Source organism: Catharus ustulatus, chromosome 3 (assembly GCF_009819885.2).
Source record: "Catharus ustulatus isolate bCatUst1 chromosome 3, bCatUst1.pri.v2, whole genome shotgun sequence".
Taxonomy (NCBI): domain Eukaryota; kingdom Metazoa; phylum Chordata; class Aves; order Passeriformes; family Turdidae; genus Catharus; species Catharus ustulatus.
The window spans coordinates 72,152,424-72,166,320 of record NC_046223.1 but is presented as its reverse complement, the minus strand read 5'-3'; the positions used below and the strand labels follow the sequence as shown (position 1 = coordinate 72,166,320).

Here is a 13,897-nt window from a genome sequence, read left to right as displayed (position 1 = left end):
CGCTCAGGGCCGGCCACCGCTGCCACTGGGCTTGGTCACCCCGGCCTGGCGCTGCCCCGCGGTGGCAGGCAGGGACGGAGCCTCCCCGTACCCGCGGCGGTGGGCGGGGACAGAGTTTCCCCACTCCTGCCGTGGCAGCAGCGGGCAGGGATGGAGCCTGCCTGCTCCTGCCGTGGCGGGCGGGGACAGGAGCCCCCCGCTTACCCCACGGGCCATGGGGATGGCAGCATGGAGCCCCTGCCTTCCCCCCAGGCCGTGGGGATGGCAGCACGGGGACCCCCCCGGCTCTCTCCCTGCCCCCTGTGCTGCCTACAGGGAGCCAGGCTCCACCCGCGGCGCAACAGAGTAACAATTTGTAACAATCGCGGAATGCCGGCTTTTACTGGCAAGTTGCTCGACTCGGCACCTCGGTTTCCACTTCTGGTGGTGGAAATGTCAGAAAATTATTCACATATTAGCCGCTCCTGAGTATAAGGCGCATTTCCGGTGTGGGAGCAAAATTTTAGTCAAAATGATGCGGCTTGTATTCGTGAAATTACTGTAATCAAGCTTAGTGTAATGTCATGCCTGTGTACTAGATAAAATTCTACAATCCTAGATGACTGTCTGTAGTTTGAATTTTTTAAACAAGTAATAAGCTGGCACGTGAACAGAGATGAGAAATAGTAGGACACTTTGATGTTTAAGTAGTCATTACCTTCCAATTCAGTGATGAAATGAAACATTAATGTCAGCAAACAAAAACTTAACAGTACAACTTTACATATCAAACCACTTATGCGTCTAGTTTTGTTTGAAATGTTGGTTTTTAAAAACATGTAAATAAAAAGAAAGGCTTGAATTCATAGAATAACCCAGAATATAGCAAAACATGACATTTTTAGAATTTTTTCTGACTAATGAACAAAGTATGTGGAGCTGTTTCTTACTGTAGAAGGTGATACCTTCACTGAATGTGTGCTTTTGTTTTGAATGTATTTTGAAGGCTTAAAGGATGAAACAAGAATAAATGAATGGGAAGAAGAAGATTTCTTTTGGCATACAAAGATTCTACCAATTCTGCGTGAACTGGAAAAAAGTGAGTAATGCTGCTCTGAAAGGGTATATTTTCTGTACTGTTTCTTGCAGGAAGCATAGGAGTAATTTGTGTTCACTACAAATAATAACAGTGATTGGGGTATGTGGCCTTTTATGCTTTCATGTGTTCAGTGACTTCACAGTGTAAAATTGGCCTGGGCAGTCTAGGTGGCCCTGCTTGAGCAGAGAGATGGTACCAGATGTCATATCAGAGGTCATTTTCAACTTTACCCATTCTGTGATCCCGTAAAAAACCCCAAAACTGGTTTAGAGAAGATCAGAAGATCAGAAGTTGTCTGATTAACTGACCTTATTTTAGACAACGCAGCTCTGCCAGCTTAGCAGTCAGTGTTGAGTTAATAATTTAAAGAATAAAATACTGCACAGATTCACTACTTTAACCATAGACTTTATTGAAGGTCTTAATTAATTAAAAAAAACTAAGGATATCTTAATGAAAATTTCTATTTGTGATAAAAGTGTTAGATGTGCCAGAAAAGTATGTAATGACTCAGAATACTGAAGCAAAATGGGGTAAATTAAATATAGCTTGAAAGATTAAACTCTGGAATTCATTTTTCATTGAAAAAGATGTTCAGTTGCCTTCTGTAGACACTGTATTTATTTGAGTGGTGGGAATACAGAAAGTAGAGTTGTTTTTACAAGTAGTTCTGTTTTACAGAACCTTCAGCAATGTTTGTGACAGCATAGTACAGATTAGAACTTATTTTGCATAGTTTTGCAGATGTTGATGAGTATGAAACACCTGTACAGTGCTAAGTGATTCCCAATATATGTAGTTGTTTAAAGAAGACAGGATTCTCATTCCCACATCTGTCACTGGTGTATGGAAAACAATGAGGAAATTTTGAAAACATCTATGTAACCTCACGTTTTCCTTTCTTAATTCCAAGATTGTCAGGTATCAGCCACTGAGTTATGGTTTTGCATGGTGAGGTGTCCTTTATTCATAAGCAAAATGAAATATAGAGGTAAAATCTAATAATGTCTTTCCCTTGTCATGAATGTAGCTAAGGAAAATCAGTTTTCATGGCCTTTTCTGCAGTCTTTGCTTGATTTGGCTACAGTATTGGGGGGTTTTTTTTAGCTTTTTTATAAACCTGATTGTGGCTTAGTTTTTCTAATAATGGATGACATTATTTAATGATACTTTCTCACCAGTTGATTGAATGTAGTACTACAAAAACCTTAAAACCTGAGTTTTGCTACTTTTTGAATATTATCACAAATGGTGACTGAATTGCATCGTTGCCTCCTGCACCTGTGTGATATATTGCTTTCTTTAGACTGTTTACTGCACAATTCTTATAAAAAACTAATATTAAAATTCCATCATTGAAATGCTTTGAGTGGGTCTGTTGGTAATTTAATATTTTTTAATTTCGTGTGCAGTCATTTGCTTCGTACCTTTTAACTAATTCCCTGCTCATGAATTTAGGTCTTGTTTAGTTTTTCATGTATTAATAGAGAAACCTTTTTCTTCACCTTCCTCATGCAAAAATAGTTGCAGAAACCTTTCCATTCAAAAACAAATCTGAAGTTGACCTGGAACTTATTTATTGCCTAAATTCTTCTGAACATGATGTTGAAATTGAGTTGTTTGTAATATGACAAAAAACCAACAACCCAAATTCTCTTTTTCTACAGGAACAAATAATTTATTTTGTTACATTCCAATGTAACATTCAGGAGGTTAAGCTTTAAAATGCCCCATGAGATGAGTGATGAATAATTTTTGTTGTTTTTAATTTTGATGAAACAGAGTGTAAGACCTTTCGGTTTTGGTTCCTTGCAACTCCTGTTTCACAGCTTACTGGAGCCGAGCATTTAGAATCATGCTATATTTTGTTAAATTTTCTGTTATGATGAGAGTAGAAATGGAGTATTCATTGCTGTTCCTTGAGTGTGATGATTGCAAATTGGGAGCTTCCAGGCACTTCTCAACCTGAGACATTAGTCCTTGAATCTGCCTACAGGTTTTGGGCCTCAGACATGTTTTTTGTTGTCATTTTCTGTCTATAGTTATTTCATCACAAGTGCTTTGACTCCTTGAATATGACTCTGTTTCAACTGTGAAGCACACCCTGAGTAAATGCAGAGTTTATACTGCCAGTTCAGGTGGATTTATGTGGGGCTTTGCAAGTGTCACCTCACGGAAAAAAGCAAATATTTAAAAAAAGTTTAAAAAATCTCACTGTTCAATTTAAAAAATAGACAAGACTTTTCCTTTTCTCTGTAAAGTAAACACATACATGATTGCATTGCATTGAGATGGCAGTTTTTGTAATAATTTGCTGGTTTTATTTTTGTCCATTTTAAACAGTCTCAGGGACTTGAGTGAGGAAGTAGATCACTTTTTTGGTCAATAGGACAACATTCCACTCAAATATATCTTGAACCCATACATTGAAATGTTCTAGCAAATTTTTGCATTTACTTTTTTTTAATCCCAGCAAGGTTTGATGTGTATAGTTACATATATGGGGAGAAAAATGCTCCTTAGCTATCCCTTTTTTTACATCTAATGTTGGGTGGAGTGCTTTAAAGAATGTTTTCAGAGACACAGTTTCCTTTTAGACATTTGGTCAATCTGATTATTAAGCATCAAAGGTGAGTTTAATTTTAGCTGTAGGTATTATTTTGGCTCAGTGATTTCTTGGCTTGAGTCTCTTCTTTTTTGAAAAAGCAGAATAAAATTATTTCTGGGGATCACACTGTCATGTGAAGACATTTATTTGGTGTCTTATTTTTGTTGTTGTACTGTTCTTTATTTTGTTCTTCAGTGTCTTCATGTATTGAGATGCTCAGGATAAAGTGGCATTGATAATTATTTTTTATTTTTCTCTCCCTTCATACACCCTTCAAGGAGAAGACAATATAGAACAGCTTTGTCTAGCTTGTACCAAGCTCTATCAAGCACTGGATGAAGGAAATATGCTTGGAAAAAGATTTAAAAGAAGAAACATCCTTCTGAAGACATTATATAAACTTGTAGACGTTGATTCAGATCCACTTTCCCTAAAGCTGGCAAAGATTATTCTGGCTGTAAGTGTTTTGAAATGCTCTTTGGTAGAATGTGAAGTTCAAAACCATGAATTACAACTTGCATTTAATTTTTCATTTCATACTTGTAAACTGTGTCTAAACTAACCCTTTCCTAAGTACAGTTTACTGCCACAGAGATACTACTCTCATCCATCTAGATCAGCACTTGTAGCTTATTTTCTGCAGAGAAGTTACATCTGGGGGAGGAAGGAGGGGCACAAAGTAGAATAATTGGTGCATGGTGGTAGGAATATTGTATAGGCGTGGAAAAGACACAGTGTCCTAAACTGGGATATACATGCAGGGATTTGAAAAACCAAATTATTATAAAATGTACACATGGAAATGAAGCTTACTTTTTGAATAATATCTTGATCTTGTTCTGAAAATACCAAAATTGAGGTGTTTTTTTTTTTAAATAAGTGAATGTAAATAATTTTTTGCTTTAGTGTTTCTGGTTAAAACTCTCAATGAAATTTTGTGCTTTAGAGCTTCTTTGTTAGTGTTCTACAAAGCATGTATAGACGTTCACTGGTGAAAGGATGCCCACTAACATTGTGTTGTAGGCATCTGAGTAATTTGTGTGTGTGTTGAGGGAGTCATGTGTTTTCTATAAGGTAGTGTAAGTTAATTTATTCAGAAGATACAGATATCTACTCAGATATCACAGAGATGTTAAGTGGTGCTTATCAAAAAGAAAGGTTCCTTTACAGACGTTTTTCTGTGTAATCTTTTTAAAAGCATGAACGTAGAAGAAATTGTCCTTGAAATGCAGAGGAAAGGGAGAGAGATGTCATTGCATTTTTTACCACATTTACTTCCCTTTCACAATCTCTCATCATGAGATCATGTTTTCCGATAGCTGAGAGTAAATTTCATCATGACATGTGCTGTTGTACTGGAGGTCTTTGTGGTAGGGCTACAGATGCCAAATCACTAATTTCCATACAGTATTTCTTTGTGAGGGAATTGGAGAAAAAAGTCCTGCAAGTTATTGATACTACCTGTTTATATTGATACATTAAAAGCTAAAATCTGTTATTTTACAGCTAGCACAGTTTGCTAAATAGAGTTTAAAATACCTGAGATTGATATTTCAGTTTTCTTTAATTCTGCATACATCTTCAGTTGATTTTAATGTATTGTTAGGATTTCAGCTGTAATTTAATAGTTCTGTGAGAATACAAGTTTGTCATAGTGTCTGAACTTGCAGAATGTTATGGTGCATTTTTACATGCAGATTTTAGCTGTGATTTTATGTCTTTTAATTTCTTTGCAGATGAAAGTAAATGGAAAAGATCTTCTTGGTGTTTGCAAGCTAGCGTTTAAAATTTGTAGGAACAAAAAAAATGATTTCATCGTTCAAAATGATACATTATTGGGTATGTATTCTTTCTTGTCTGTAAGTTAGATATTGAAATTCAACAGTTAAAGTTGTTCATCTTTGAAAAAACATTTTCAGAGTTAGCTTAGTCACAGACTAAAAATTGCCTGCCTAGGTCAAACTAGTGGTTGGTCTAGTCCAGTATTCTGTGTTTAAGTAGCAATGGGGAATGCGGTTTAGGGGGAGCATGGGAGCCTATGTGTTCTCTGTGATCTGTTTCCCCAGCACTGCCCCAGCATCCGGAACTATTCTATTCTATTAGGGACATTGCGTGGTGCATCCCTGCCTAATCTCTTTTTAGTCTCTGTTTATACATTTTTTTTTGTTCATTAATTTGCATTTTTGGATTTTCTGATTCTATCTGCCTCTACAATGTCATAGAACAAGTTCTAGAAATTCTCTGTGTGCTATTTTAAATCTATATATTTTTCTTTATCCCCTTGCTTGTAGTTTTACAGGATTTGTAAGAGTTTGTACAGTCAACTTACCTTTCACCTTCAGGATTTTTTAAAATACAGTCTTATCACATACCTCTGTCGTCTTCTTTTCAGGACTGAGGCATCTCAGCCTCTAAGCTCATTGAACAGATAGTGTGTCATTCACTTGTTTTTTAAGTCCTTCTCTGTACCTTCCCAAACTCCAGTGGATCCTTCTTGAGATTTATGGAACAAAACTGTCTGTAGAATTCAAGCTGTGTCTGCACCAAATTTTATAGAAGTGAAATAATGCTGACTGTGGTGTTGACCATCATCAGGCAGGATCCTGAGAACAGTCATTGGCTTTTTTATATTTTTTATAACTACTACTGCACACTGAGCCAATGGCTTTGGAGAACTGCAATGGCTCTAGGATCTCCTTTGTGCTTGTAACAGTGCTTTTGTCATGCACAGCCCCCCACCCCTTGCAAATATGAGAAATATGAAGAAAATGAAAGTGTGTGAATGATTCGTAAGTCATTCCTTTCATTAAAACTTTAGTATGTTTTATTAATGTAGGCCTTGATCTTGCAAGTAGTTACTGCATGTGTATTGGTTAAGGCACATGTATATATTTGCTTAAGTAGTTGAGAGTATTCATGATCTTAAAGTTTAGTACACAATTGTTGTCAGAAATAGACAGGCCTTTCAAGTGGCAAGGAAAGGACTCACAAGAAACAGAACAGCTGGGTTGATTTTGGATATTGAAAAGTTCAATTTTGTAGAGATCAGCATCATACACAGCATTTGAACAAGTCACATTTTGCTCTCATTTCAATCCTCATTCACTTTTCTTTCACTTGCTCTTCTTTCCCTGTATTTTTAAAACTAATCAATGAAAGATAATTGGTAGGCACTGCTTTATTTGTTTATTCACTCTTTGTGTTTTGGACTCACCTTGTTCCGGAAGAAGGCGTGACCCTGGCCTATCATCACAACTGCCCAGATCCCTGTTGCAGTCACTGGATTATAGATTCAATTCCTTTTTCCTCTTCTGTCCCTGTGAACAATTTATATGCAGTGCAGCAGCTCCAGCAGAAGAAATAAGTTAATCCTTCATCCCAGAATAGACAGCTACTGTTCAAGACCCTGTTTGATACTGTGCAGAGCAGGAACCTGGAACTGAATTCTCACATTGCCACAACCAAAGTGATTTAACTAGTGAGGGTAGGAGTTTGGACAAGAGCCTAAAGTGTGTGTACTTCATTCATATACCTATATACTTGACAAGACTTTCAGCTTCAGTTGACACTGAAAAAAAAATTTAAATCTCTTCAGTTTAATGGTATAGGAAAATGTTGTTATTCAACTGGAACTGAACAGAACATAGGAAGCAGAAATAAATACCTCTTCGAATCAGTGACTAGAAATTCAAAAGTAGAAAGTTGGTAAGGATTACTCGTTTGTTTAAGATACCCCCGCTAAATTCAGAATGTCTCAGTTTGACTGCATGATACGTTGGGCTTCTGTTAACTGTAAATTTTAATGTTTCAGGTGTCCGACAGTGGTTGCACAAAACGAAATTTTTATGTCAATTTTACCTACATAAAAAGTATATCTAAAAAAGTCTATGAACAGATTTCAAACGTGAGAGTTGAATTAGACGTTCCATTTGAGATGCTTTAAGACATTTGATTTTTAAGGAAGTAGTGGGAATTAGTACACAAACTTCCAGGCACACACAATCACTTTTGCAAATCTTGACTGAGGATTTCAGTGATTCCTGCTATGTGTTTACAGCTTACACTGGTTCTTGAAGTCTAGGAGAACAAAAGTTGGGCCCATTCTCTTATTCATCAATAATTGTTTCTTGGTTTCAGTCCAAATATCCAATTTTTCTAGCCCACTTATTAAAAATGTAAGAGTTCAATCTGAGGGTGTTTTCCAATTGTTAATCTCTTTAATGACTGGACTGTATCAAATATAAATTCTAAAATTAGCCTTTCTGAATAATTATTTTCCTTTTAGATTATTTATTGGCGGTTCTGTGGAATGAAGATCTACAAACAAACAATGAAGCTCTTGTCTATTGCACGGCAGCTATAAGATTCATGTCTGAAAATGATGCACTCCTTTATAAAATGGTCAGCAAAGGAGCTGTCGAAATGTTTCTGGAATTAATGAAGCAGATTAATAACATAAAAGAACATGACACATATTTCTCCAAGTTGGACCATTTATTAGTCCAGGTTAGCATTTACTTTTATTTCTAAAAGTATGTACTTCAAAGACAAATTAAAAATTTAATTAGAGGAGATAAGCTAACCCTGTGTGCTACTGACAGAGTTGTACCTATATTTCAATAGACTTATTTTTAGGAAGTTTAATGAACTTGTTCAGGACCTAATTTAATTACCACAGATGTTTGTGTGTAGTCAATTTTAAAGGCTTTAGAAATTCTGAAGTTAATAGAAATATTTTTAGGTACCTAATAAACTAGTTTCTCTTTACTACTTTATTGTGCTGACAATGTTTTGAATACAGTAGTAAACCGATAAAAATGTGTTCTCTGAATTCTTGAAACTGAAGTAATAAATATAAACTGATTCTGCAGTACTCTAGGAGATTAGAAAAAGCTTTTTATTACAAGAATAATGAGTTTTAAAAATATGTAGGGAAATACAGTGTTTTTGAAGAACTCTAAGGAAAAAGTAGTTTCAAAAATGAACACTTTTTGAATCTTTTAAGGCAGCAGGCTCTAAACTGTTTTCATATACAAAGCAAAGCAGTGGCTCTGAAAACTAATCAGTGGCCCTAAAACTATTTAAACCCATGTATTTCAGAAACACTGGGGGATGGGTATTGTGTTTACCAAGGATTTGCCAGGTAGGTTCCTGGCATTTGTTTGGAAGTTACTGATGTAGTGATTAATGAATGGTTTAATTGTAAACTTTCAGGTACTTCATAGGGAAATACCTTGGACAATTTTCTGAGGTAGTGTTTGCACTAGGTTTGCTAATTATGCCAGTTTTCTTTAATTCTCTACTAATTTATAAGCATGGAATTTTATACTTCTTGGAATTATATAAGAAAACAGATCGCTTATATCACTACATTACTATTGGTGATTTTTGTCTGATTTTTTTAATCTCAGTAATAAAACTAATGAATCAATTTATTTCCAGGATTTTGACTAGCTGTGTGAAATTCCCCACGACTTTGCAGGAATGTTTTTCTTCCATTATTTGCTTGTGGATAAATGTAGTTTTTTAAATCAAGGGTTTAGTTTGCAATGTGTGGAAAGAAAATGTTATGTTTTATGCTTGCTTTAAAAAAATCTCTCATATCTCTGCTCTTTTCAGTACAAATGGAAGTGTAGCAAAACTGCTTTGTACTGTTTGAATAGACTGGCTGTTTCTAAGAAGTTCTTGAGTGTTTTGTGGAGAAGTCGGTACTGACAGCTGTCTCCTATTGAGATTGCTCTTTCACTTGTTTGTGTTCTCTTCTATAGTAGTACAGATACTTCGGTTTTCTTCTTCTTGTGAGAAAAGTAGTGATTCCTACTTCTATGGAATTCCTGTGTGACTTTCTCATATTGGTTCCTTCAACAAATCCATGTGCACTACTTCCTTCATGTGAGTTCATTGATCATTCATCATAGACAGATGAACGAGTAGTTCTGTTTTAGGCATGATTGAACAGTTTCTTCTGTGATCGAAGTCTTCAGAATAAAGTTTTTGTAGCATACAGCATCTTGTAGCAACAGTCAAATAGCCAGTGACAAGACAGGAATATTGTCTTCAGTTATGTAAAGAAAATTACACTGGAGGAGAAAACCACTTTAAATAGTTATAGTGGTCTCTAAAGGAAGCTCTGCTATCTCTTAAGTATCCCATTTAATTGGGACTAACTCTTCATTCTTTAACTGTATAATTGCACAATCACCAGATGGCAGTGTTATACATAATTTTGCTAGATCCTTTTTGTGGGAATAAAGTCTCTACCCGATTTCTTCATTCTTCCACAACGGATTTTTTGCAGAAGTTATACAATACAAGAATAAAAATGTTTGTAATTTTTCTTTTTCCTTAACAGAGAACATGAAACCAGGGACATCTTTGATTGATTTTATGTTGCTTAACCTAACAGTCTGCCAATAGTTACACAAAAATATGGTAATGTTTATTCAAAACCCAAGATTTTTTAAGACTGTCTGTCAAGACTTACAGTAGTTTCACGAATACAAGCCGCACGGATTATAAGCCGCACCCCCGGTGCCTCGACAATGTTGCTGTCTTTGTCAATAGATAAGCCGCACCCCGAATATTAGCCGCACTTTCGTTCGTCGCGAGAATCCGTGCGCAGCTTTCACAAATTGGCCAATTAGTAACAGGATCGCGGCATAGCGGGCTTTACTGGCTCGGGGCGGGGCCAGGCAGGCTCGGCCCGCTCATGGTTGCCGACGGGGCCGGGTGGCCCAGCTCAGCGCCACGGCTCGGCGGGGCTGGCCGGGTGGTGCTGCCGCCGCCGCCGGGCTCGCTGGCCCCCCTCTCCCGTCAGCACCGCCCCGCTGCCGCGTTCGCTCGCCCGGCTGGCAGGGCTGCCGCCGCCGGGCTCGCTGCCCGCCCCGCTGCCGCTTTCGCTCGCCCTGCGCCGCGCCTCGCGAGCGCCGCGCCCGCGCCGCGCCCGCCCCGCGGCACTTTGGCGAGCGGCGCTTTGGCGAGCGGTGCTTTGGCTCGCCCCGCCGGCAGGGCTGCCGCCGCCGCCACCAGGCTCGCCGGCCGCCCCCTCCCGTCTGCACCGCCGCCGCGTTTCCTCGCCCTGGCCGGCACTGCAGGCCCCCGCACCGCCGGGCTCCCCCACGCTGCTGGCCCCGATTCTGCTGGGCTTCCCCCGCTGCCAGGCAGCCCCACCCGCCGGCCTTCCTGCTTCTGCCATGCTCCCCTGCACTGCTAGCCCCAGTTCTCCCGGGCTCCCCCGCCCTGCTGGCTCAGGCTCTGCCGCCCTCCCTGCCCCGCCCTGCTGGCTCAGGCTCTGCCGCCCGCCCCCCACACTGCTGGCCCCGCCTCTGCCAGGCTTTCCCACCTCTGCCGGGGCCGGCCGGGCTCCAGCTTGGCTTGGGGCTGCCGCGGGCTCTCACTTCCGTGTTGGCAGCTTTTAGAATTTTGTTAATAGATTAGCCGCCCCGGAATATTAGCCGCACTTCCGGGTTTCCACCAAAATTTTGGTCAAATTGGTGCGGCTTGTATTCGTGAAATTACTGTAATAAATACTCTGTGTTCCTTAACTGAGAAGCACTTAAATGTCTTCTCCTTTAAAAACAACATTTGTCAGCAGTTAAATTTTCTGTTTGGGTGAATTTGATCTTTCATATGGCAATATAAGGATTAGGGCTGGAGGGGATTGCTGAAGACAATTGTTATGCATTTCTCCCTGAAACATAGGGTCTGCTTGAAGCAATCACAATATCTCTAGAATTCAACTGCTGTCTAGCTAGCTTCTATTATTTTTTAAACTGTATTCATCAAATTTCAGTGGCACATTAACTGTGTTTTGTAGATGTATGCTTCTATGAACTGCTGAATGCTGTTCTCCTGCACATTTAAATGTGTATGTTATTTTGCATTGCTTTTCCTTTCCAACCTGTATTTGTCTGAGGATGGCTCTTGATGGAATTTACTGCTTGAGGATTTTGAACCGTCTAACTGTATCAGGCATTGAAAATTTTTACTCTCTTTTTGGAGACCTCTGCACAATTGTCTATTGATACTTTTTTTTCCATTATCCAATATGCAAGTCTCTTTGCTGCAGTGAAAGCTCTTGTCTGGGTTTGAACAACACTTTTAATATGTGGCTTATCCTTTATTTCCTTTATTGTCTCTATTGAAGCTTAATTAGAATTCAACAAATAGCATCCTAGGCTGACTGTGAACACCGTGTATGTAAGCACTGAATGGAGTCTCCTGTCTCTGTTCCATGTGACAGGAATTTTTCTATGAAAACTTTTGAAAAAGCAAAGTATTTGATCAGAATATATTTATTAAAATATAATTCCAGCATTGTGTTAATTTTTTAAAGCATCATGACTTGAGAAGGAATGTGCATCTGGAAATTGTTTTTGCTGTTGTTCAGTTAAAGTAATGAAAGACTCCAGGTATCTTCTTAAAATATTAGTGATAGGAAGCAAATGGCTTCTGTAGGTTCATATGCTTTGTATTATGAATATTGTATAAATTGCATTTTTAGTGCTGAATTAAATCCATTCACATACTGCATTATCACTTTTTTCCTCCCCTCTATGTCTTGCTTCTCCATTTTGACATGTTGCATCTCCTGTTGCTCTACTACAGAACATCATGGAACCGCTGAAGATTTGTACTCTGCTGTCAAATTTGTTGATGTAGGACAGCAAATTTGAAAGCTGCTAGAGAATGGACAAAATATGCATAGAGTCTTATGTGCAAAAACTGAAGGACAACATTTTAACCTGCTCTTTGTCAAGAGTTTTTCTTTAAAATTAGCAATTACATATCACTGAATGAGCAGTCCAGTTCAGTGATAAAATGCTTAATTTCCAGAGTTTTTTGTGATAAGAAACAATTTGAACAGATAGTTTTTGTGCCTTATCAGACTGCATTCAAAACCAAATTGAAGTTAATAACTTCACTCTGAATAAGAAAAAATTGATGAATTCCCATATTCACATCAGATTGAATGACTTCACATTAATTTTGTAGTAAGTTCTGGATATGATCAAAATTAACTTACATGTCATTGCCTGTCTGACCTTGTCATTTGAATAATCTTGCCTTGGAAGAGAACCAGAATATTTCAAAGTATGCAATAGGTGATGCATTTTGTACATCTACAAGTGTTAGATTATGCTTTAAGCTCCTTGAAATAGAACAGTAGCATCTGAAAATATTTTGGTTTCTTCAAACAGATTTGAGCACTTAAGCTTTTCATTTTTATGTTTTTCAAGCAGTGGACTTCTCTTGATCTTGATTAATTTTTAATTTTTAAATTGGAATAAATCTGATTATGTTTTAAAATCAATTCATTTTAGTTGGCAGTTTACAGTTATCATCAAAATATATTTTTGTATTTTCAAGACTTAAATATAAATTTGCAATACTAAGATTTATTGAAGAATTATACAAAGAATTACTTTAACCATCACCTAATTCCAGTTGGTACATGGCTATATACCTGCAAGGTGTTAAAGCATATGAAAGATCATGTGTCCCTCAAAGAAGGAGGTTACATGCAGGTAAAGATCAGTATCAATCTTACATTTTCAAACAGTTATCCCAAATACACCAGCTTGCTGCCTGCATGTTTCCTGTTGCTATTTACTGGTTTATACATACCTGCAGAATGTTATCAGGGCATGCAGACTGCCTGAGACGCTGTAGATGAGACCTGAGCTTCACGGTCTGGCAGCAGCGCGTTGTGCTGTGAGCAGTTGTGGTTAATGGATGTTCCCACCCTCCGTGTGCAGGTGACAGCCACTCTGCACATCCTGGCGGATTGTCCCCTGGCGCGGCGCCAGCTCAGCGGCAGCGGTGCCATCTCTGAGCTCTGCGTGGCGCTGGAGCAGCGCGGTAGCGACAAGGACGTGTGCATCTGGATTGTCAGGGTGCTCGGGTACGTGTGAACACAGCTCTGCATGCTCTTCCTGCTTAAGTAACCTCAAAGGAGGCAGGATTGAGCCCTAAGATTGGGAGATTTACATTGAACTTTTTTTAAAAAAGCTCTGTGTAGCTTTTAATGATATTGTGTGCTAATTGTGTCTCCATTAATACTTACAGAATTGTTTAATTGTAGCCATACAAACTTGGATTCATCATCCCCATGAAAAATATTTTGTTATATCTTGTCATTCTTTGATCCCACAGATTCTGATAGTTTTTTAAAGTACCATTGCTTTTAAAACTACCTAAATTATTTTGCC

At 38.4% G+C, this 13,897-nt stretch overlaps 1 protein-coding gene across 7 annotated transcripts in view; it reads left to right on the top strand.

Annotated features, from left to right (window-relative positions):
• Window positions 1–13,897, top strand: part of ARMC2 (armadillo repeat containing 2) — an 86,056-nt gene that overhangs the window by 25,222 nt on the left and 46,937 nt on the right. For all 7 annotated transcript variants that reach the window (XR_004417422.2, XM_033055664.2, XM_033055660.2 and 4 more), the window contains exons 10-14: window positions 986–1,078; window positions 3,965–4,143; window positions 5,423–5,525; window positions 7,972–8,192; window positions 13,445–13,590. Coding sequence is in view for 6 of the 7 variants with exons in the window: in XM_033055664.2 (XP_032911555.1) it covers window positions 986–1,078; window positions 3,965–4,143; window positions 5,423–5,525; window positions 7,972–8,192; window positions 13,445–13,590 (742 nt within the window). In the remaining variant the exon portion in view is untranslated. The remainder of the gene's footprint in view (window positions 1–985; window positions 1,079–3,964; window positions 4,144–5,422; window positions 5,526–7,971; window positions 8,193–13,444; window positions 13,591–13,897) is intronic.